General features: G+C 39.8%; 2 protein-coding genes across 6 annotated transcripts in view; one reads left to right on the forward strand and one right to left on the reverse strand.

Moving 5' to 3' along the window:
* Positions 1 to 14,597, reverse strand: part of SLC41A2 (solute carrier family 41 member 2) — a 156,861-nt gene extending 142,264 nt beyond the window's left edge. For 3 of the 4 annotated variants that reach the window (XR_014083504.1, XM_081595671.1, XM_081595668.1), the window contains exon 1: positions 14,306 to 14,597. The gene's annotated coding sequence lies outside the window, so the exon portion shown is untranslated. Of the gene's footprint in view, positions 1 to 7,139; positions 7,260 to 14,305 lie in introns of all 4 variants that reach the window. The other variant, XM_081595670.1, reaches the window with a different exon arrangement.
* The window catches only part of NOPCHAP1 (NOP protein chaperone 1), a 34,508-nt gene continuing 24,382 nt past the window's right edge, over positions 14,446 to 24,571 (forward strand). The window contains exons 1-4 of one of the 2 annotated variants that reach the window (XM_081595674.1): positions 14,446 to 14,601; positions 16,662 to 16,748; positions 19,473 to 19,609; positions 21,717 to 21,831. In XM_081595674.1, coding sequence (XP_081451800.1) covers positions 14,487 to 14,601; positions 16,662 to 16,748; positions 19,473 to 19,609; positions 21,717 to 21,831 — 454 coding nt within the window. In that variant the 5' untranslated portion in view covers positions 14,446 to 14,486. Of the gene's footprint in view, positions 14,602 to 16,661; positions 16,749 to 19,472; positions 19,610 to 21,716; positions 23,276 to 24,571 lie in introns of those variants that run through there. The other variant, XM_081595673.1, reaches the window with a different exon arrangement.

The raw sequence follows: 24,571 nt of genomic DNA on the forward strand, positions 1-24,571 counted from the left end.
CTGTCTGTATTCTTGGCTAAAAGAAAACAAAACCGGAACTTCTAACCAGTGTGTAGGTGGTCTGTTTGGGCAGCTTCAAAGACAGCTTTTGTGAAAATGAAAGTATTCATTTTAAAATCATAGAGATCTCTCTGTCCTGCATAGCAATTTGGGAGCCCTGTCATAGTTTGTAATCAGAATGTCTAATCTTGCAAAATATACTTTTATTCTTTCCTAAGTCAATTTCTTTTTTTCTAATTTTTAAAATATTTATTTTTAATTCATTGATGATTGCTTTACAGTCTTGGTTTGATTTCTGTCATACATCAACATCAAGTAACCATAGGTATATATATGTCCCCTCCCTCTTGAATCTCCTTCCCATCTCCTGCCCATTCCCACTTCTCTAGGTTATTACAGAGCCCCAGTTTTGAGTTCTCTGAGTCCAACAGTTAATTCCCGTTGACTGTCTACTTACATATGTTAGTGCATATGCTTCCATGCTCTCTTCACTTATCTCACCCTCTCCATCTTCTCCCCTACCCTTGCCCATAAGTCTGTTCTCTGTATCTGTCTCTCCATTGATGCTCTGCAAACAGACTCATCAGTACCATCCTTCTAGATTCCATATATATGCAATAATATACAATATTTGTTTCTCCCTTTCTGACTTACTTCAGTCTGCATAATAGGCTCTAGGTTCATCTACCTCATTAGAACTGACTCAAATGCTTCAATTCTTGCAAAATCTCTTAACATAAGATAAATGAAAGAGGTAGTATGTAGGATCAGAAAAAAGGAACAGTAAAACCATATGCAATTTACAGATGTTTTTAATAAAAATGTATTTCCTTCCAGTTCTCTCTTGGGATTTAACTCATGGGTATTATTGCTTCTGGTTCATTAATATTTAGCATAATTTAACACATATCTCATTTGTTCCATTTGATGAAGAAATGATGCCTTGTTCTATATACAAAATTCAACTCTTAAAAAAATAACTTAAAAATTCCAGCACATGAGGCAGAGAATCAAGGTTTAAGCTAGTTTAGCTAAGGTGGCTACTCTTCAGGATAAAAAATAAAATCCTGTTCTCCATGCCTTCCTACTTCCTCCCCCGGGTGAACATTTTATGTTGCTAGAAAATAAAGCATTTGTTTGACACAAATGTTTGATTTGATCCCTAGTGTTAAATAGATGAATTGAGAGGCTAACAAAAATCAATCATTTGCAATATAATTATACCATAATTTTTAGCATTTAAGTATCTGTATCTCTAGAGATAAAATAGTTTTGACTTGCAAAACTGGATAATTAAATTAAGCACATAATTGTCCCCATAGGCCTGAGAGCCAGGTAATAGCAACTTGATAAGTTAGCAATATAAACGATCAGTTTGGTTAGTCTGCTGAAAATAAAAAAATGAGAAATTTACCCTCGAGGAGAAAACCTCAAAACAATAATCCCAAATATTATTGACTACAGTAGACATGTGAATGCTTCCCTAGTTTCCTTTGCACTCTCACCCTATCACAGCAGCTCTGCCTTCTGGGTGATATTGACCCATCCACCCCCAGCTGGAGGGGTAAGCCCTGATTGGCCTAAACCAATTAGGATCGTCCTAATTGTCTCAGCTAGTTCAATAGCAGGCCATGACCCAAGTTGGTTAGTTTTACGTTTTAATTTCTGGAGGGCACTCTTTTTTTTGCCATACCACACAGCACGTGGAATCTCAGTTCCTTTGACCAGGGATCAAACTCACATCTCCTGCATTGGAAGGGCAGTGTTTAATCATTGGACTACCAGGGAAGTCCCTGGATAACAATCTTAATTCCAATTTCTTGGGAAAGTTTTATGGTAATACCCAATCAGCAACCAGGACCTGCCTCCCTCCTCCCATGATCAGAGCTTGCCCATGATCAAAACTGTATACAGTGGAAGTGACGAATCGATTCAAGGGATTAGACAGAGTGCCTGAAACACTATGGACAGAAGTTTGCAACATTGTACAGGAGGCAATGATCAAGACTATCCCCAAGAAAAAGAAATGCAAACAGCCCAAATGGTGTCTGAGGAGGCCTTACAAATAGGTGAGAAATGAAGAGAAGTGAAAGGCAAGGGAGAAAAGGAAAGATATACCCATCTGAATGCAGAGTTCCAGAGAATAGCAAGGAGAGATAAGAAAGCCTTCCTCAGTGATCAGTGCAAAGAAATAGAGGAAAACAATAGAATGGGAAAGACTAGAGGTCTCTTCAAGAAAATTAGAGATACCAAGAGAACATTTCATCCAAAGATGGGCTCAATAAAGGACAGAAATGGTAGGGACCTAACAGAAGCAGAAGATGTTAAGAAGAGGTGGAAAGAACACACAGAAGAACTATACAGAAGAGATCTTCATGACCCAGATAATCACAATGGTGTGATCACTCACCTAGAGCCAGACATCCTGGAATGTGAAGTCAAGTGGGCCTTAGGAAGCATCACTATGAACAAAGCTAGTGGAGGTGATGGAATTCCAGTTGAACTATTTCAAATCCTAAAAGATGATGTTGTGAAAGTGCTGCACTCAATATGTCAGCAAATTTGGAAAATTCAGCAGTGGCCACAGGACTGGAAAAGGTCAGTTTTCATTCCAATCCCAAAGAAAGGCAATGCCAAAGAATGTTCAAACTACCACACAATTGTACTCATCTCACACGTTAGCAAAGTAATGGTAAAAATTCTCTAGGCCAGGCTTCAACAGTACGTGAACCGGGAACTTCCAGATGTTCAAGCTGGATTTAAAAAAGGCAGAGGAACCAGAGATCAAATTGCCAAAATCTATTGGATCATTGAAAAAGCAAGAGAGTTCCAGAAAAAACATCTATTTCTGCTTTATTGACTATGCCAAAGCCTTTGACTGTGTGGATCACAACAAACTGTGGAAAATTCTAAGAGAGGTGGGGATACCAGACTACCTGACCTGCCTCCTGAGAAATCTGTATGCAGATCAAGAAGTAACAGTTAGAATTGAACATGGAACAATAGACTGGTTCCAAATCAGGAAAGGAGGACATCAAGGCTGTATATTGTCACCCTGCTTATTTAACTTATATGTAGAGTACATCATGTGAAATGCCGGGCTGGAGGAAGCTCAAGCTGGAATCAAAATTGCTGGAGAAATATCAATAACCTCAGATATGCAGATGACACCACCCTTATGGCAGAAAGCAAAGAAGAACTAAAGAGCCTCTTGATGAAAGTGAAAGAGGAGAGTGAAAAAGTTGGCTTCAAACTCAACATTCAGAAAACTAAGATCATGGCACCTGGTCCCATCACTTCATGGCAAATAGACGGGGAAATAATGGAAACAGTGACAGACTTTACTTTGTGTGGCTCCAAAATCACTGCAGATGGTGACTGCAGCCATGAAATTAAAAGATGCTTGCTCCTTGGAAGAAAAGCTATGACCAACCTAGACAGTGTATTAAAAAGCAGAGACATTACTTGCCAACAAAGGTCCATCTAGTCGAGGCTATGGTTTTTCCAGTAGTCATGTATGGATGTGAGAGTTGGACCACAAAGAAAGCTGAGCACCAAAGAATTGATGCTTTTGAACTGTGGTGTTGGAGAAGACTCTTGTGAGTCCCTTGGACTGCAAGGAAATCAAACCAGTCAGTCCTAAAGGAGATCAGTCCTGAATATTCATTGGAAGGACTGATGCTGAAGCTGAAACTCCAATACTTTGGCCACCTGATGCGAAGAACTAATTCATTGGAAAAGACCCTGATGCTGGGAAAAATTGAGGACAGGAACAGAGGATGACAGAGGATGAGATGGTTGGATGGCATCACTAACTCAATGGACATGAGTTTGAGTAAGCTCCGGGAGTTGGTGATGGACAGGGAAGCCGGGTGTGCTGCAGTCCATGGGGTTGAAAAGAGTTGGACGTGACTGAGAGGCTGAACTGAACTGATTATCATAACTGTAACTTATAATACATGCAGGTCAACCAACAAGCTTCTTATATGCCTTTTAAGTATCTTAACGTTAAAATAGTTTATCTTCCTTTTCCATGATTTTCCTTTGAATAACACAGAAATTTATCCTGCAGAATTTCCCATATTCTAGATTTGATTGGTTGATTTCTTGAGTGGTTTCGCTAATCCATGTTTCTCATTTTTCCTATAAAATAGTAGTTTGTACTAGGGGCTTGATTTAGAAATGTCATTGTTTTACAAAATCTAGTAGGTGGCACTGCGCGCTTGCTAATGCATTAATGTCAGAAGCACACAAACTCGAGTTGGCTGTAGTTTTAGTGATGTCAGAATGGTTGGCAGAGTCAGATTTAGTTCATTTGGGCTAGTGGGAATTTCTGGAGTTAGTTCCAGATTCCTTTTGACATGACCCCAGTAGTATTTGAGAGCCTCCTTGCTTTCTGGCTCCCCCAGTATCCCAGGTTTATATTTCCTGACCCAGACATGAAATCAGCCATATGCCTAAGAGGCTCTGTTCCTTTTCTTAATAGTAGGGAAAGTTGTTTAGTGGGCACCACCTGGGCTCAGGAATACTTGTAACAGTGGGCTGTTATTGTTTCTAGACCTGCCAGTGGGTCAAGCTAGGGAATAAGTAGTTTTTCAGAAAAAGAAAAGGAAATCATGAATTTGTACAGATATTGCCAATTCAAAAGAAGATTATAGGAAAGCTTTATTTCTTTTCTTTTTTTTTTAGAGCTTTATTTCTTATCTTTTAAAAAATTTGAGCTGCAAATGGTGTTTATATAACTTTATTTGCTTTATCTAAGGATATTTAAGAATCTTCAGTATTTAAAAACCAAGAATCTTAGCAAACTCCAGGAGATAGTTTACAGACAGGGAAGCCTGGCGTGCTGCAGTCTATGGGGTTGCAAAGAGTCAAACATGACTTAGCAACTAAACAATAACAACAAGAATAATTATATAAGCAGTTTCAAAATAACCATATCAATAGGAGTGCTAAAAATTAAGATGATAGAATGCATTTTAAGATTTGTTCAGGGTGTGTGGCTATTGTCTTTGTCCTTAAGATATATCTTATTAAGGATGTACTGTCCAAATATTAAGTTTTGGAGTTATCTAAAATAATTCTTTTCTGTGTTGCTGTACCACAAACTTGATACATAGTTAAATTCAATTACTTTGGTCCATTTTTAGTTTTGGGGAGAAGGTTCTTTCTTTTTGTATTTAATTTTTTAAAGTATAAGTTATTTACAGGATTCCAAAATCAAAATGGTTAAACAGAACACATTCAGAAAAGTCTAATACCCTTCCTTGTTCCTTTCTTTCCCCTCTGTTAATGTTATGAAATGAAATACATTTTTATATGAAATGAGTAACTATTTTATTCATTTTTGGCTTATCCTCCATTGCTTCTTTTTGAAAATATACATGCATATGTATCTGTGTGTGTATATATAAACCTATATAGGTATTTTCCTCATTTTATTAAACAAATTTGCTTTATTTGCTTATAAATATATCCAGAAGATCCTCCATAGCAGGATATACATATTTACCTCATCTTGTTACCATGCACAGTATTCCATTTTGTGTTTATTCAAATAGATCCCCATTGATAGACATCTAGGTTATTTTAATTTTTACCATTACAAATAGTGCCACAGTGCCTACGTTATCTTGAATTTTTTCCCAGAATATTGATAGGAATTTCTGGGTATAAAGGTAAATGAATATATGTAACTTACTGGATAACGTCAATTCCTTTCCATAACAACTCTATTATTTTTCATTCCCAACTTTAATGTACGACACTGCCTGCTTCCCCACTACATTGCCAATGGGTATGTTTTAATTTTTCATTCTTGCCATTCTGATAGATGAGAAATAGCTCCCCAATGTCATTTTCTTTTATGTGTGTGTGTGTTTTAATATGAGTGTGTTTCAGCATTTTTTAAAAAAATATGAGCGTGTTTGAGCAACTTCTGTATTTCTGTTTCTGTGAATTGTTGGATCATTTTTCTGACCCGTTTTTCTGTGGAGTTATTGGTCCTTTTCTTCCCAGGTTTTAGGAGCTTTTAGCGTTACGGGTATTAACTCCAGTGAGATAAGCTGGAAGCCTTGTTTTCACATGTGTCATTGGTCTTCTTACATCACTTATGCTGATTTTTCTTCTGTAAAAATTATTTTTTAATTTTTATATAGTCAAACTCATGAATCTCTTCTCTTCCTAGCTCTCTTTTATTACTTTTAAAGTTTCATTTTTTAAGTTTGACTCTCTAATACATTTGGAATTTGTCTGGATGCATAGTGTGTGGAATGGACCCAAATTTACCTTTTTTTTTTTCTCAAATGGCTATTCTTTTGTTCCAATACCATGTTTGTTTTGTTTTGGGCCATACCACATTACCTGTGGGATCTTAATTCCCCAACCAGGGATCAAACCCAGGACCCCAGAATTTAAAGCATGGAATCTTAACCACTGGACCACCAGGGCAGTCCCCTAGTACAACTTATTTAAAAGTGCATCTCTTCCTTACTGATTTGAGATGCTCCCTTTATCTACACTAAAATTCCCAAAGCGTGGGGATCTACTTCTAAATTTTATTTTTTGTCCTCTGTTTAGTTTGTGCATCAGTACCGTTTTTAATTATTAGGCAGACTACAGTATATTTTAATATCTAATAGCAGAAACACCCCCCCTCATTGTAGCTCCTCTTTTTCAGTCTCCTTGCTGCTACTGTCATTGTGTATGAACTTTTTCATCATTCAAAGGGAAAAGATTACCTGATGGCATTTTTATTAGGATTATGGAAATTTCATGGTGTACTTTAGGAGACTGACAGTATTTTTGATATTGAGTCTTTCTATCCAAGGCAATGGATATATCTGTTACATCTTTCCTTTTATTCAAATCTATTTTTTATCTTTCAAGAACATTTGATGGTTTTCTTTATATACTTTTTGAAGATTTCTTGTTAAGCTTATGCCTAGGTGTTTTAGTTTATCTTAATCCTCTTATAAATAGGTTTTCCCTGACACTATATTTTCAAACTGGGTGGCGTTTCTCTACATTTATTTCCTACTATTTTACAAAATTCTCATTTGTAGCAGTTTTTCTGATTCTTTCCCCACCCCCATTCTCAGATATACTATTGTAACATTTGTATATAGAAATAGTCTTACCTCACACTTTCCAAGTCTTATGTTTCTATTTCCTCTTGTGTAAATGTTTTGGCTAATATTGCCAATTCAATGCTTAGGTAATAGTGAAGACTGTGAACATCCTTGCATTTCCTCTAGAGGCTTTAGGAAGAAAGTTTTGCATTTACCCATTAAGTAAAATGCTGATTTGGGGGCAGAAGTATATATATTTTATTATGCATAATGGGTATCAATTTTCATCTTATTGAATGCTCATCTGTAGAGATGATTATATGATTTTTCTGTATAACTGTTAAACTGATATGTTAATGACAATACTACTATTAATATACTAAAGACTATACTAATTCCTCTTAGAATAAGCACCTCTTGTATGGCATCTAGTTTTTAATGTACTCTTGAATTCTCTTGCTAGTATTTAATTTGTTGCATCTTAAAGAGATGGGAATACCAGACCAACCTATCTGCCTCCTGAGAAACCTGTGTGCAGGTCAAGAAGCAACAGTTAGAACTAAACATGGAACAACAGACTGGTTCCAAACTGGGAAAGGAGTACATCAAGGCTGTTAATTGTCACCTTGCTTATTTAACTTATATGCAGAGTACATCATGAAAAATGCTGGGCTGGATGAGGCACAAGCTGGAATTAAGATTGCTGGGAAAAATATCAATAACCTCAGATATGCAGATGACACTACCCTCATGGCAGAAAGCAAAGAAAAACTGAAGAGCCTCTTGATGAAAGTGAAAGAGGAGAGTGGAAAAACTGGCTTCAAACTCAACATTCAAAAAATGAAGATCATGGCATCCAGTCCCATCACTTCATGGCAAATAGATGGAGAAACAATAGAAAACAGTGAGAGACTTATTTTGGGGGGCTCCAAAATCACTGCAGATGGTGACAACAGCCGTGAAATTAAAAGACACTTGCTCCTTGGAAAAAAAACTATGACAAACCTAGACAGTGTATTAAAAAGCAGAGACAATACTTTGCCAAGAAAGTTCCATCTAGTCAAAGCTTATGGTTTTTCCAGTAGTCATGTATGGATATGAGAGTTGGACCATAAAGAAGGCCAAGTGCTGAAGAACTGATGCTTTTGAACTGTGGTGTTGGAGAAGACTCTTGAGAGTCCCGTGGACTGAAAGGAGATCCAACCAGTCAATCCTAAAGGAAAACAGTCCTGAATATTCATTGGAAGGACTGATGCTGAAGCGCTAATACCTTGGCCACCTGATGCTAAGAGCCGACTCATTAGAAAAGAACTTGGATGCTGGGAAAGATTGAGGACAGGAGCAGAGGATGACAGAGGATGAGATAGTTGGATGGCATCACCAACTAAATAGACATGAGTTTGAGCAAGCTCCGGGAGATGGTGAAGGACACAGAAGCCTGGCGTGCTACTCTATGGGGTCGCAAAAAGTTGGACACGACTGAGCAACTGAACAACTACAAATCTCTTGCATCCATATTCATAATTAAGACTGGTCTTGTTGTAAAGGTTGTCAGTGCCTCACACATTTCCCATTGGCACTTACCATTTATATACACTTCTGCCCAATTTTCTTTTGTCAAAAAATTGTTTTAATTAATTAATTAAATTTAATTTTTAGCTGTGCTGGGTCTTCATTGTTGCCATGAGCAGGGGCTACTCTCCAGTTGCCAAGCGTGGGTTTCTCATTCCAGTGGCGTCTCTTGTTGCACAGCATGGGCTAGAGCCCATGGGCTCAGTAGTTGCAGCAAGTGGGCTTCAGCAGTTGTAGCCCACGGACTTAATTGTCCTGAGATATGTGGAATATACCTCAGATCAGGGATTGAATCTGTGTCCCCTGCTTTGGCAGGAGGCTTCTTAACCACTGGACCACCAGGAAAGCCCCTGCCCAATTTTCAATGACCAGCAATTGTAACTCGCCTGAAGATTTTCTCTTGCCACTGGAGCCCACTTAACTAGAAAGCAAAGAACAGGCCGGAAATGCCGGGCAACTTGCACCGCGTAGGAGCAGCCCTCAACCAATGACTGACGTGAGCTAGTACACAAATAGCTAGGCTCACTCAGGATAACCGAGAATTCCCCAGCAGAATTAAGTTCCAGTTGCCCTTAGCCACAATTTCCTTGATAGTAACACATTATTGGGGATTCTCAGGTGGCGCTAGTGGTCAAAGAATCCGCCTGCCAATACAAGAGACTTCAGAGAAGCCGATTTGATTCCCGGAGTTGGGAAGATACCCTTACCCTGTTTGCCTGGGAAATTCCGTGGACAGAGGAGCATGGACAGTCCATGGGGCCACAAAGAGTCGGACACAACTGAGCACACGACACAGTATTGGTTCCCTTCCTTCTTTCTCTTCCCCCCTCTGGCTCCAAAGCTACTTGTACTTGAACCTCATCTCTAGGCTGGCTTCTAGGGAAACCAATTAAGCCAGTTCTATGATTTTCTTTTTTGTACAATCTTTCTGAAGTTTGGGTATCGATGCTATATTCATTTCTTAGAACTTGGGAATTTTACTTTTATTTCCCATGCTCTGAAATAGTTTAAGTAGCATTAGATTTATCTGATCTTTGAAAGTTTGATAGAAATCCCCTTGTTAAACCAACTGGGCATGGTGTTTTTATGTGAGAGCTCTGACAACCCTCTCTGTAACGTCTACAAAAATTGCTCTATTTAGACTTTCTATTGAATTCTGGGGAAATTTTGTAAATTATATATTTCTGGAACATTAACCATTTCAAATGGTTTCATTTAGGCTTTCAATTTTCTTTGCATAGAGTTGTGTAAAGTAGTGTTTATACGTTTTTATATATTTCCTCTGATTTTATGGTTATTGTTTCATTACGTTTTATTTCATATATTTGTACTTCAAATCTTCCTTCACCCCTGTATTTTGACTTACATTAAGCTAGTGGTTCGTCATTTTCTTGACTTTTTCAAAATAGCTTTTTAAGGACAAAGTTTCATTTCATTATTTCCTTTTAATACAAGGATTGATTAGCAGTGTGTTTTTACATTTTTAGGTGGAAGAGATTTTTTAAATGTCATTATTTGCTAGTTACATAGAATTGTGATCACAGAAGGCCACTTATATCATTTATATTTTTGGAATGTATTGAAATTTTGTGGACTATAATATGGCAATTTTATGACTTTTTCATGTGACTTAGAAGAAGGTTTAATCTCTGTTATCAGGATTCAGTGTTTACATTTATTAATAGATGTGTGTGTGTGCTCAATTGAATCTAACTCTTTGCAACCCCATGGACTGTAGCCTACCAAGCTCCTCTGTACGTGGAATCTTCCAGGCCAGAATACTGGAGCAGCGTGGCATTTCCTACTTCAGGGTATCTTCCTGACCCAGGGATCAAACCTGCGTCTCTTGCGTCTCCTGCATTGGTAAGGTGGATTCTTTACCTCTACTTTATTTATAATTTTGTTTAGGTCTTCTGTAACCACATAATTTTTTGTCCAGTTAGATATAGTCTGTTGTGAAATGGTGTTAAAATTTCCAATTATTAGAGTTTTCGCTTAATTTTCTTTGCATTTCTTTTTAGTTTATGTTTTATAATACTTGTTGCTGTTTTATTAGGCATGTGGATATTAATGATAATTTCCTCATTGCAGATTCTAGTATTTAGCATTATATTTATATTTAGCATTATAAAGTATCTTTTTGTTTCCTTTTAGGGGAAAGAGCCTGAATTCTTTTATCTACCTTATGAATTTTTATATTTATGAATATTTTTATTTTGTTCTAATAACTGTACTCAATACCATTCAGTCCCCTTTTATTTTGATATTGTCTTCTTACCATGAACAACATTGTAACTTACAAGTAACCTCCTTTTTCTTCTCTCCGTTACCAACATCTAACTTAAAATATTATCCTTTTATTCCAAGTTTTTAAAAAGTCAGATTTCCTCTTACTATATAGTCTCTGCTTTCTCCCCCTTTTTCATCTTATACCCACGCTATCAAAACCTATAAAAATTAGAGACTATTCTTTCAACCTTATTCTTACTGTTTTCCCCCAATTCTACTGTAAAATCAGTTCAGTTCAGTTCAGTTCAGTTCAGTCGCTTAGTCGTGTCCAACTCTTTGCAACCCCGTGAATCGCAGCACGCCAGGCCTCCCTGTCCATCACCAACTCCCGGAGTTTAGTCAAACTCATGTCCATTGAGTCGGTAATGCCATCCAGCCATCTCATCCTCTGTTGTCCCCTTTTCCTCCTGCCCCCAGTTCTTCCCAGCATCAGGGGCTTTTCCAATTAGTCAACGCTTTGCATGAGGTGACCAAAGTATTGAAGTTTCAGCTTCAACATCAGTCCTTCCAATGAACAACCAGGACTGATCTCCTTTAGGATGGACTGGTTGGATCTCCTTGCAGTCCAAGGGACTCTCAAGAGTCTTCTCCAACACCACAGTTCAAAAGCATCAATTCTTCAGCGTTCAGCTTTCTTTATATTCCAACTTGCACATCCATACATGACTACTGGAAAAACCATAGCTTTGACTAGACAGACCTTTGTTGACAAAGTAATGTCTCTGCTTTTTAATATGCTGTCTAGGTTGGTCATAACTTTCCTTCCAAGGAGTAAGCGTCTTTTAATTTCATGGCTGCAGTCACCATCTGCAGTGATTTTGGAGCCCCCAAAAATAAAGTCTGACACTGTTTCCACTGTTTCCCCATCTATTTGCCATGAAGTGATGGGACCAGATGCCATGATCTTGGTTTTCTGAATGTTGAGCTTTAAGCCAACTTTTTCACTCTCCTCTTTCACTTTCATCAAGAGGCTCTTTAGTTCCTCTTCACTTTCTGCCATAAGGGTGGTGTCATCTGCATATCTGAGGTTATTGATATTTCTCCCAGCAGTCTTGACTCCAGCTTGTGCTTCTTCCAGTCCAGCGTTTCTCATGAGATACTCTGCATATAAGTTAAATAAGCAGGGTGACAATATACAGCCTTGATGTACTCCTTTTCCTATTTGGAACCAGTCTGTTGTTCCATGTCCAGTTCTAACTGTTGCTTCCTGACCTGCATACAGGTTTCTTAAGAGGCAGGTCAGGTGGTCTGGTATTCCCACCTCTTTCAGAATTTTCCAGTTTATTGTGATCCACACAGTCAAAGGCTTTGGCATAGTCAATAAAGCAGAAATAGATGTTTTTCTGGAATTCTCTTGCTTTTTCAATGATCCAGGGGATGTTGGCAATTTGATCTCTGGTTCCTCTGCTTTTTCTAAATTCAGCTTGAACATCTGGAAGTTCACAGTTCACGTATTGCTGAAGCCTGGCTTGGAGAATTTTGAGCATTATTTTACTAGCATGTGAGATGAGTGCAATTGTGTGATAGTTTGAACATTCTTTGGCATTGCCTTTCTTTGGGATTGGAATGAAAACTGACCTTTTCCAGTCCTGTGGCCACTGGTGAGTAAAATGCTCACTACCAAAACTTAAGTTGCATTTCTCTGATTATTTTCTGAATCATATTTTCTAGGAAATTCCTCAGGGAGGGTTTGGGAGCAATATTTCCTGAGTTCTTGTATGTTCATAATGGCCTATGTCTCTAAAATATTATCATATATCTGATAAGAAAATATAAATAGCTCGTACACTTCAACATCAACAAAGCAACTGAATTAAAACAGGCAGTGGATGTGAATACACATTTCTGCAAAGTAGATACACAAATGACCAATGAACACATGAAAACATGCTCAATGTCACTAATTGTTAGAGAAATGCAAATCTAAACTACAGTGAGTTATCACCTCACACCAACTAGTATGCTGCTGCTAAGTCGCTTCAGTCGTGTCCGACTCTGTGCAACCCCATAGACGACAGCCCACCAGGCTCCCCCGTCCCTGGGATTCTCCAGGCAAGAACACTGGAGTGGGTTGCCATTTCCTTCTCCAATGCATGAAAGTGAAAAGTGACAGTGAAGTCTCTCAGTCGTGTCCGACTCCTAGCGACCCCATGGAATGCAGCCTACCAGGCTCCTCTGTCCATGGGATTTTCCAGGCAAGAGTACTGGAGTGGGTTGCCATTGCCTTCTCCACATGGCCGCTATTTAAAAAAAAAGAAAGAAAGAAAGAAAAAGCAAATTAACTTTGATGAGGATGTGGAGAAATTGGAGCCCTTATGCCCTAGTGGTAGGAATAAGATAGTGCAATCACTATGGAAGGTTCTTAAAATGTTAAAAATAGAATTACCATATAGTCAGTAATCACACTTCTGGATATAAGGTATCCAAACAAATTGAAAGCAGGGACTTCCCTGGTGGTCCAGTGGCTAAGATTCCATGCTTCCAATGCAGGGGGCCCATGTTTGATCCCTAGTCAGGGAACTGGATCTGCAATGAAGATGGAAGATCCTGCATGCCACAACTAGGACCTGGCACAGCCAAATAGATAAATATTAAACAAAAGAGAATTGAAAGCAATATCTGGAAGATATATTTGCATATCTATGTTCACTGCCTCATTGTTCAGTATATCCAGGAGGAAGCAACCCAAAAGCCTACCAAGGGATGAAATGGGTAAAGAAAGTGTGGTATATGCATGAAATGGAATACTATTCAGTCTTTAAAAAGATGGGAATCCTATTAATTGCTACAACATGGATAAACTTTGAGAACATTATACTAAGTGAAATTTGCCAGTCAAGAAAAGACAAATTTTGTATGATTTCGCTTATATGATATATCTGAAGAGTAGTTAAACTCACAGAAACAGAAATTAGAATGGTGGAGGAAGGAAGAAATGGGGGGGGGCGTTGCTCAATGAATATAGAGTTTCAGTTTTGCAAAAATTCTACAGATCTGTTACATAACAATGTAAATAGTTAACACTTCTGAACTATACCCATAAAAACAGTTAGGATTATATGTTCTTTTTTTTTAAGATTTCTTTTTGATGTGGATCATTTTTAAAGTCTTTATTGAAATTGTTATAATATTGCTTCTGTTTTATATTTTGTTTTTTGTGGCTACGAGGCATGTGAGATCTTAGCTCCCAGACCGGAATCCAACCTATACCCCCTGAACTGGAAGTCCAAGTCTTAACCACTGGACCGCCAAAGTGTGTTCTATGTCACAGAGGTTTGAAGAGGAGGGCAGCCCCCATAGTGCGCTCTTCACTTTTAAATCCAGCCTTACTAGCTCTTTCATCCAATCACAGGATCTCTAGAGCCTCCACCTACCTTTTCTCCGGATAGGAACGGCCTCCTCACTCCGCTAGGTGCCGCCCTCGCCGCGGGCCTCCCTCGCCCTGCCCCTCGCCACGCTCCTACGAGTTTCCTCCAATCGCAGTCCTGGCCCCGCCTTCTACCCCTTTTCCTGCATCCGGGCCTGGAGTGGCCGCTCTGAAGGCCAGCGAGCAGCATGGAGGTCCGCGGCGAATCCCAGTCCGGCCCGAGCTGTTCGTCGTCCTCCCGGGATGGCTCCGGGGTCTCGGTCTCCGAGGAGTTGCTGTTGGCGGGGAGCGGCAGCCGCGGAGGTGACGGACGGGTGCGCGGCAGCGGCGTGGGGCGCGCACGTGCAGCTGGGGCCGGTGCTGCTGGAGCCGCGGGTCGGGGTCCCCCTGCCTAGCCCCTGCACCGGCGAGGGACCCGGACATGCCCCCGGCTGCGGGGTTGGGGGACTGGCGGGCCTGGGTGTGGACATCCGGCCTCGAGCCCGAGGGTGGTTCGTGTTTTCAGGTTTTAGGCACAGTGCTGAGCGCCGCAGCACGACCTTCCCCCGCCCAAGGGGACGGCCTTAGAATCAGGTCTGGGTTCCAGCAGTTGGCTGGTGAGGGGAGCAGGTGAATATTATGGATTGAGTACCCTCTCTCTGCAGATGCTCACAGAGCCACCCTTAGTGCGCGCCTCTGGTAGAGGGAGACGCGTCCAGGAAACCCTCATAGGTTTTTAGACCTCATAATAGCTAAAAAAAAAAAGCAAACAAACTAGGGTTCAAATCCCAACCCCACGAGTAATTAGCTGTCGAACTTTTTTTTGGGGGGGGGCGGTGTTTGAGGAGAATAAAGTTCATTCGAGTGGGAGACGCTGTTAGAACAGATGGCTGGCCCAAGGAAGAGCCTAACCAGCTGTGGCACTTTTCTGTGGCTCAGTGTCCGACGCTTTGCGACCCCGTGGACTGCAGCATTCCAGGCTTCCCTGTCCTTCACTGTCTCCCACCGTTTCCTCATACTCACGTCCGTTGAGTCGATGATGCCATCCAACCATCTCATCCTCTGTCGCCCTCTTCTCCTCCTGCCCCTCAGTCTTTCCCAGCATCAGGGTCTTTTCCAGTGAGTCCGGCTCTTCACATCAGGTGGCCAAAATATTGGAGCTTCAACTTCAGCGTTAGTGCTTCCAATGAATATTTCAGTGTTGATTTCCTTTAGGATTGACTGATTTGATCTTCTTGCAGTCCAAGGGACTCTCAAGAGTCTTTTCCTGCACCATAGTACGAGAGTTGTTTACATCCCCAATGCCTCAGTTTTTACATTTGTACCTGTAGTTTTGTGTTGTTTTTTTTTTCTGAGAAGAATGAGTGTAATGTCTTGGGCATATCCTCATTAAATATTAACTTGAAAGATTCTGTGAGAATCCAGAGCATCCGAAGACTATTTATAATAATAGCTGAAGCTTCTTAGTGCCTACTCTGCCCCAGGAATTAATTCGCTAAATTTAATCCTCACAACTTCCCTGTGTGGAGTTGGTTCTGTTATGGCAGTTGTATAGATGAGGAAACTGAGACCTGGTGTATCACACAGGTAAGTAACTTGTTGGAGATCATGTGGCTGGAAAGTGGCAAAACTGGGATTTGAATCCAATCGGTGTGGCCCCAGAGTCCATGCTCTTTTCAATAATCCAATTATTAGGTATAAGCTATTGCTAGTAGGCTAGGAGTGTTGAGCTGCTGCTTTGAGTGAGGGTGAACAGGATTTTTATACCAGAGAGAAGAGATTTTCCAGGTGTGGGAACCAGGGTGCACAAAGCCTTTTTGAAAGTCCTGTTCTCTGTGCTCTGATGGGCTGGAGAGTTGGGTTGATTTGAGGAGCTGTGAAAAGGCTAAAGGGGTTCTCTTTAAAGGGCTGTTTTGTCTACATCAGACATCTTGACTGAAAGGGAACTTACCAGGCAGAGATGTTTTATAAATGAAGAAATTAATACTCAAAAAGTGTAGGTGATTTGCCCAGTATAATGTAGCTGGTAAACCATTTCTGGCTTTACTTAACCCTTATGTACTCTGTATGCTTCCTACATTCTGTCATTGCCGACCTACATTTGTTGCTGGTAGATTTCTGGCCCAGAAAGGTGCAGTTTAGTGGGCATTTATTACCTGGCGTTGGTGAGGCAGAGATATAAGAGACAGGTTTAAAGGGGGGAGATCTGCAGAAAGAACTAAAATGTTGTAATGGAACTTAGAGTGCTCCTTTTTTTTTTAATGTGTTAGAAAGTGAGGAAGGAACAGTCAAGACTTGAGGGTGGATGGTGGTCTCGGAAAGTTTGCTCTTGGGCTCCTATTTCTTTGTGCTGTAATAAAGGAAGTGTGTGTATGTGTTTTCAGGTATATGGGACAGGTTGCTCATCAACTCCAAGCCTAATTCCAGAAAGAATTCTACTCTTCAAACAGTTCGGATAGAGAGGAGTCCCTGTAAGTACCTTTGCCTCTCTTCTGTTTCTCTCTCTCTCAAGAACCCTCTCTGATGTGAAATTCTGCCTAATTAATCACTCATTTGTTGGGACAGTGTCTGCTTTTGTTGTCAGAGAGTCCAGTCTAGCAAGTCTTACTTGGAAATTACATCGTGAATTCAGTGCACAGGGATAAAATTTCATGTATTATTCCTCTGCTTTAAGAGGGTGGGGCTTACCTGGTGGCTCAGACCAGGCAGGAGACTCCGGTTCGATTCCTGGGTTGGGAAGATCCCCTGGAGACGGGAGTGGCAACCCTCTCCAGGATTCTTGCCTGGAGAATCTCATGGACAGAAGAGCCTGGCAGGCTACAGTCCTTGGGGTCACAAAGAGTCGGACACGACTGAGTGACTAACACTTAAGAGGGTAACCTTGCACAGAAAAACTTGTGGGATGGATTTTTGGAAATCAAAATCAATTATTGTTAAACTCCATGGGAAATTTTTCCAGAGGTTACTGAGTCCCAAATTTCACACACAGATGTGGTAAAACACCACCAGATTTGATTAAATTGGACACAGTTACTTAAATGGTAAATGTTACTCATAACAGGGCCAGTTCTCTTTATTAATTACTCTGTGATATTGCTGTACTGCATACTCTAAATATAGGTGAGTCAGACTTTGTTCAGATAGCATCATGTAATACTTAGCATCTGTGTGCTGCTGCTGCTGCTAAGTCGCTTCAGTCGTGTCTGACTCGGCGACCCCATAGACGGCAGCCCACCAGGCTCCCCCATCCCTGGGATTCTCCAGGCAAGAACACTGGAGTGGGTTGCCATTTCCTTCTCCAGTGCATGAAAGGAAAAAGTGAAAGTGAAGTCGCTCAGTCGTGTCAGACTCTTAGCGACCCCATGGACCGCAGCCTACCAGGCTCCTCTGTCCATGGGATTTTCCAGGCAAGAGTACTGGAGTGGGGTGCCATTGCCTTCTCCTAGCATCTGTGTAATTCACTCTTAATGTTTAAAAAAAAATAAAGACAAGAATTAGTGAAAGTGATGTAAATGATACATGAGGTTATCATGTCTATAAACTGCAAAATCATGAGTAGTCGAGGGGAAGTTAACCATGATATGCACTAAATGTACAACAGCTGAAGTGATTGCATGGTGGCTCCCCATGCAAATAAAAGCTTTTGTGTGGACATAGGTTTATATTTTTGGAGGGTACATATCTCTGAGTGGAATTTTATTTTTATTTTTTAGTATTTTGGCCGTGCTACCCATCATGTGGGATCTCACCCCCCTGCATTGGAAGCATGGTGTCTTAACCACTGGACCCCAAGGGAAGTCCCCAGAGTGTATTTTTTAATAGAGAAAAGATTGCCAAATTCTTTTCCAAGTTGGGTATACCATCTGGAATCCTTCTAGCAGTCATGTTTCACAATTCAAGGCCATTTCTTGACCTTCACCTCTGTTTTCTTCTGCCATGCTCTGAACATTTCAGTCAACTGTTACATGACTGTATCAGTGACTTAACAAGTTCTGAGAGCTCATGATGTGCATGGTTATATGCTGAGCCTCTCTTGAGAGCTAACTCAATAAATGACATATCCCTGTTGTTTGTCTCCCCTGTGCTTAGCATGGTACCTGATAGTTACTACCCCTATTTTACAGATGAGTAAACTGAGGTTTTGATTGGTTAAATTCATTGTATTAGATTCCTGTGGTTGCACATGATTGAAACCCAGCTCCAGTTGCCTTTAGCCAACTAATGTTGGCTCATTTTTTGGGGAAAAATACCCCCAGTGATTTCAGGTACATCTGCATCCAGGTGCTCAGCGTCATCTGGGATCTGCCACTCTATATCTCTTAGTTCTTCTTTCCTAGGTGTTGACTTTATCTAGAACCAGCTCTTCCCTGATGATGGGTGGTAGGTGGGCCAGTTTATCAACAGCTCACCTAGTCATTGACTTTGAAAGAATAGACATCTTTCTCAACAGTCCAAAACAGAGTCCCAGGGTGATCTCTGATTGGCTTGCCAGATCACAATGTCGTGAGACCAAATCACAGTGACCAAGGTTGTGGAATACATAGGCATGAACTGGGTAGGGACAAGAGTGACTAAGAGTGACAAAGCTTAAGAAAAGTCATCATTATCGGAAGAAAGGGAAACAGATGTGGGGCTTCATTAACCTGCCCCAGGTAATGAAGATAGGAAGACGTGGAACCGGGGTTCTGTGAAGAGCCTCATCAGCCTGACCCCAAAGCCTTGGAGCCTCATGCATTTAACTATTAAGCCCTACTGCCTACTCATTCAATTGCTGTCTGTTGAATGCCATTCTAGGAATTTTCAGTTCTGGGCATATATGAAAAACACAAAGCATTGAGAATTAATTGCTGAATTGTACAGTCATACTGTTTTACATGGACAGAGGAATTCCCCAGATGAGAATACTGGCGTGGGTAACCATTCCCTTCTCCAGGAGATCTTCCTGACCCAGGGATCGAACCCAGGTCTCCTGCATTGCAGGCAGATTCTTTCCTGTCTGAGCCACCAGGGAAACCCACGATTTTAAGAATTCAGAAGAGAATGGAAGGTTTTAAAATAGAAGGAATTTGAATGCTTTTTTATTGAATTGTTACTATTCCTGTCAAATTGAGAAGTGTTTTTATAGAAATTCTGGATTTTAATAGTTTGGCCAAAGACTAACATAAATATTGGTAAATGATATTTTCCCTCCTTAGTATTGGACCAGGTACAGACCTTTCTCCCACAGATGGCTCAGGCAAACGAAAAGCTAAGAAAAGAAATGGCAGCTGCACCACCTGGTCATTTCAATATTGAAAATACTGATGAAACTCTTGGACAAGTTATTCAAATGGTAACTATGCCTTGTTTTCATTTCAGAGTATAAAATAAACAATATGTTTCATCACCTAAAAAAGAAAGAGAACTTTTAAATTTTAATTCCAAGTGTTATTTTCCTTCTTGCAAAGTCAGCTCGTGTTTCCAGTACTGCACAGGTACTCAGTCATTTGATGATTAAATGACTGAGTTATTTAATCCTAATAACCTCATAAGTCGGCAAGCTTCCCTGGGTGAAGTCTAGGAATTTAGTCATTCACAATCATAGAAAGGCTTTTTCAACTCCAATAACACATATGTTATCTAGAAGCATTTATATACTAAGTGTCCTGAGTTTTTAAAAATTTTCCCATTCAAGGCCCAAAGGAAGTAATCAGAGTCTGATTCATTGAGAATGCAAAAATAAACAATGTGTATAACAGAAAAACTGATTATATAACTCAGGTGTGAAAATTGTCTCACTTTGGGCTCCTCTTATTTCTGCACTGAAATCCCCTTTATAACACTCGTGTCTGGACAGAGCTGACAGCGTTTTTAATAATCATATACCTGATTCATCAGCAGATATGGCAGCTCTGCATCTAGAGTACATCCCGAATCAAGCCACTCCTGCTTGGCACCCACAACCCTCACTCTAAGTGATGACAGTCTCCCCTCTTGATTATCCCAGCAATTTCCCAGCCAGGCTGTCTGCTTCCACTTTTTTTTCCCCCAGAGTTTGTTCTTGACACATTGCATGTGGCCCCCAGTTTGGGAACCAGGGGGCTTCCCTTCACATTTCTAATTAATTCAGAGTCCTTCATGGGCCAGTGTGATCCTGCGTCCATCTCTCTATTGACCTTTTCTCCCACCAAGGACCCTCACTGATTGTACTCCAGCCTTTGTCTCCTTGCTCTGGGCCTTTTCCCTCTTTGTAAAATCCCATCCCCAAATTCCTCCATCTTTCATCCCTTGTCACCTCAATGGCTTGCTTTCTTCTTTTTTTATTTTTTAACTTTTCACTGCCCTACACTGTGCTTTCTGAGTAATTGTTTATTGCCTTTAAAAAAAAAAAATACATTTATTTATTTGGCTGCACCGGCTCTTAGGCTTTTAGTTGCAGCACGTGGGATTTAGTTCCCCAACCAGGGATCAAATTCAGGCCCCCTGCATTGGGAGCGCGGGCCCGCTGGACCACCAGAAAACCTGTTTCTTAACTAGAACAGAGGTCAGCAGCCATTATCTGTAGGGGGCCAGATAGTAAATAACGTTAGGCTTTGTGGACCACACTGTCTCCATCGTGACTGTTTATTTCTGCCATTTCCATGTGAAGACAGCTGTGTGTGTGTGTGTGCTCGCTAAATCGCTTCAGTTGTGTCCAACTCTTTGCGACCCTATGGACTATAGCCTGCCAGGCTCCTCTGTCCATGGGATTCTCCAGGCAAGAATACTAAAGTGGGTTGCCATGCCCTCCTCCAGGGGATCTTCCCGACCGGGGGGTTGAACCCACGTCTCTTATGTTGCCTGCATTGGCAGGCAGGTTCTTTACCACTAGTGCTACCTGTGAAGCCCCAAAGACAGCTGTAGATGATACGTAATGAGGAGGCACATTTTATAAACTTTTTATGGAATCCAAAATTTGAATTTCATACAATTTTTGCATTTCATGAAATAATATTCTTTTGGGTTTTTTCCTACCACTCAAAATGTAAAAGCATTCTTAGTTCATGAGCTGCATGAAAACAGGCAGGGGGCTGGGTTTGCCCTGCAGGCCATGGTTTGCCAACTCCTGCTCAAAAACATAAGTTCCACAAAGGCAAGGATTTTGTTGTTGTTGTTGTTGAGATTCTAATGTGGTGCCCAGTTATTGTTGGTATTTGTTGAGTGAGTTTTGTTGAATAGATTCAGCTATATAGAATTCAGTTGTGAGGAACTTTCTAGACTTGTAATAAAAGTAAATCCTGAGGCTGGACTCTGGCAACTGAAAGAATAACAGTGCCGTATTGTATTAAAAACATTTCCGTCTTCTGTGCTTCAGTATTTATGCTAAGTGTTGGTCGTTCCCAAAGTTGTTTTTATAACTTTTTAGGGAACTGCCCCAAAATAAATCTCCCACATGGTGTGTTTTTTTTTTTTTCTTTCAGGACGTGGCCTTATTTGAGATGAATCAGTCTCACTTGAAAGAAGAGGACAGTTCGGAAGAGAATTCACAAGACAGTTCAGAATCTGAGGATGAAGATGACAGCACCTCTTCCGAAGGTGAAGTCACCGTAGATAATATTAAGCTTCCTCATTCAGAAGACGGAAAAGGCAAGATAGAGGTTCTGGACAGTCCTGCTAGTGAAGACAAAGGAAAACAGGGAAATAAGTGAACTGAGAAACAGGTGCTAGATGCCTGCTAATTCTATAGAAAAGAGTGTGACTCGCTAGTTGTTTTGCATTTCAGATACCTATGGTGCTTTTTTGCAATATTGAATGTACTTTGTTTCTTGGAGAAACAGAAGCTGGCTTTTAAAGAGCTGGAAGAGATAGCATTTGGGGATCCTCTAAGAGCACACTGTATTTGATTTCATGCTAAAGAGATTGTTAGAAAGCTTAATTTTATGTATGGTAATGAGTGAGTTTGTTGGCATCCTTCTTCATAGCATAGACTTTGGAAATCTCAAACTTATTTTAAGGTAAAAATACACATCACCTGTTTGTTTTTACTTTAAATTGTCCACTTGCATAAAACAACCTAGGTTGGTTTTTATTTTTTAAGTTATTATAAAGTCAGATTTATTTATTACCATCAAAATGGGGTCAATGAGGGAGAAATCTTTTAAAGAAGTTTTTTACAAAGAAAATAATTACTTACATTTAGCCACCCTCAGACATACCTACTTTCATTAAAAAAAAAAAAATTCCAGTTTGAGCTGGAAAACTGGTGTTCTGTGGTTTAATCACTGTCGATGACTCTGCAGCCCTTTATTACATACTAGTATGTAGAATTTTTATATTTCTCCCTTGCCATGGCTGTCTCATATAATACAACTAGGTGTTCTATACAGTTAAAGAAGTCATTTAAGTTCAGTTCTCTGAATTGTATATAGCATTTACTTTTTTGGTTTTGTTTTTTCTTTTTCTCATAAAGCAATGTTTTTGTTTGTTTCAACTATTGAAATTATTCCTCACAGTTGCCCAGTTTTGAAATCTGTTCATTGTAGAGAATAGGGACACCCCAGGAAAAATAGGGCACAGTACATAAAAAGATAGTAATTGGTTTTCCCTTTCAAAAGGCAAAATGATCCTACTTTGGAGTCTCCTTTCTGCCTTATTCTTGACCTTATTAAACTTGTTTGGGATCTTATTTGCCATGGAACTGGCTTTGCTCAGGATGTAAGCTAGAGAATTTAAAGGAATGTCTCCAAGTGCATTGAGCTGATGGAACTCTGTTCCCTAATGTTTTAGGGTGTTTTTTTTAACTGTTTTTTTCCTACCTTATCCTTGTGAATACTCTGAAGATAACTCTCAAGGTTCTTTCTGGTATTTCCCATTGGAAATTGGAACCCGGACTGTGCCTTAAAAGTGTTCAGAGTGAACAGATCTGGAAACCAGATTTCTCAGCTAGAAAAGATACTGTGTTGTACCTTGTAGCACCAAACACAGCTGTGATGAATTATTGGTGTAAATATTTATTTAAATAAATTAACAAATACTTAAATTATGTCTTCTACCAGTTAATATTTATGCCACATTGTGGGAAGAATTGCATTTGTCTGGTTCACTCCTTAACATGGTGCATGGTACACAGTAGGCACTGAATGATACAGATAAGTGAATCAACAGGTATATGGGGATGTACAGGACATTTTGAGCCATGGTATCCATGGGGATATGAAGGTGTAAGTTCACCAGAAATGCATACCTAAGTAGAAATAGACTGGTCAGTGAAAGAGACTAGTTAGTGTAGAATTACATACTGGTATGTAGAATTTTAATATTTCTCTCCTTCCATGGCTATCTCATATAATACAACTAAGTATTCTATACAGTTAAAAAAGTCACCTAAATTCAGTTCTCTGAACATTCTTATGACATTAGAGGGAAAAAAAAAAGTCTAATATGTGATAGGGTTGTCCTTTTAAGTAAGTGTAAATTGGATCCATTATTTAATACACAGTGTCAGGGATGGCTGTTTTTAAATAAAGTTAGAATCTAGGCTCATACCATGTACTAAAGTCAAGGGACAAATTGGGAAAAATATTTGCAATAAAAGGCAAAGAATGAGTGTTACTAGTATAAAATGGGCTCTTACAAATTAGTAAAAAAAAAAAAAAAGTCTAATAATCTCAATAGTGAGATGTGAGCAGATAATTCACAGGGAAAAATCGTTCAGTCCCATTTCTCTAAGAAATGCAAATAAAACTAAGGTTGTATTTTTTTTACCTGTTGAAGTGGCAGATGAGACAACAGCTAGTACTTAACTAGTACTTAACCTTTTTGTGTGCCTGCCACTATTCTGAGTGTTTTATGAGTTACCACCACTCTCACACATAGAAAAATTTATCGAGTTACACATTTAACAGCTGTGTACTTTATGTATGTTATACCTTAATGAAAAGCTGTTTTGTTTGTAAGCAGCTTGCTCTACAGTCTCTTGAAAACTGAGTCACTGTCATGCTTTGGTTGGTCTGACCCTGTGCATTCTCTGCCTGATTCTTAGGTGTAAGGTGACGGCAGCCATTTGAACAGTCTTGTTCTTGCTAAGGCTGCTGAAATGTTCTCTTTAACCTTGTGTGTTATCTTTTTATGGCCCTTTGACAGTCATAAACTGGGTAATTAGGTGTAATGGTCTTGGAAGCAAAAATATTCTTAATGAATCTCCTCTATCCTCATAATACTTTGTGCATCAAATGTGGTATTTATAAAAAAAAACAAAACTGCCTTACCAAGTAGCTTGTATTCCTGTGCTTGAGTCCACTACTGTGGCAGAAAAGATAAGAGAGATTGAGTCTTT

This window comes from Giraffa tippelskirchi, chromosome 4 (genome assembly GCF_054371585.1).
Source record: "Giraffa tippelskirchi isolate mGirTip1 chromosome 4, T2T-mGirTip1v1.2.pri, whole genome shotgun sequence".
In the NCBI taxonomy this organism is placed as follows: domain Eukaryota; kingdom Metazoa; phylum Chordata; class Mammalia; order Artiodactyla; family Giraffidae; genus Giraffa; species Giraffa tippelskirchi.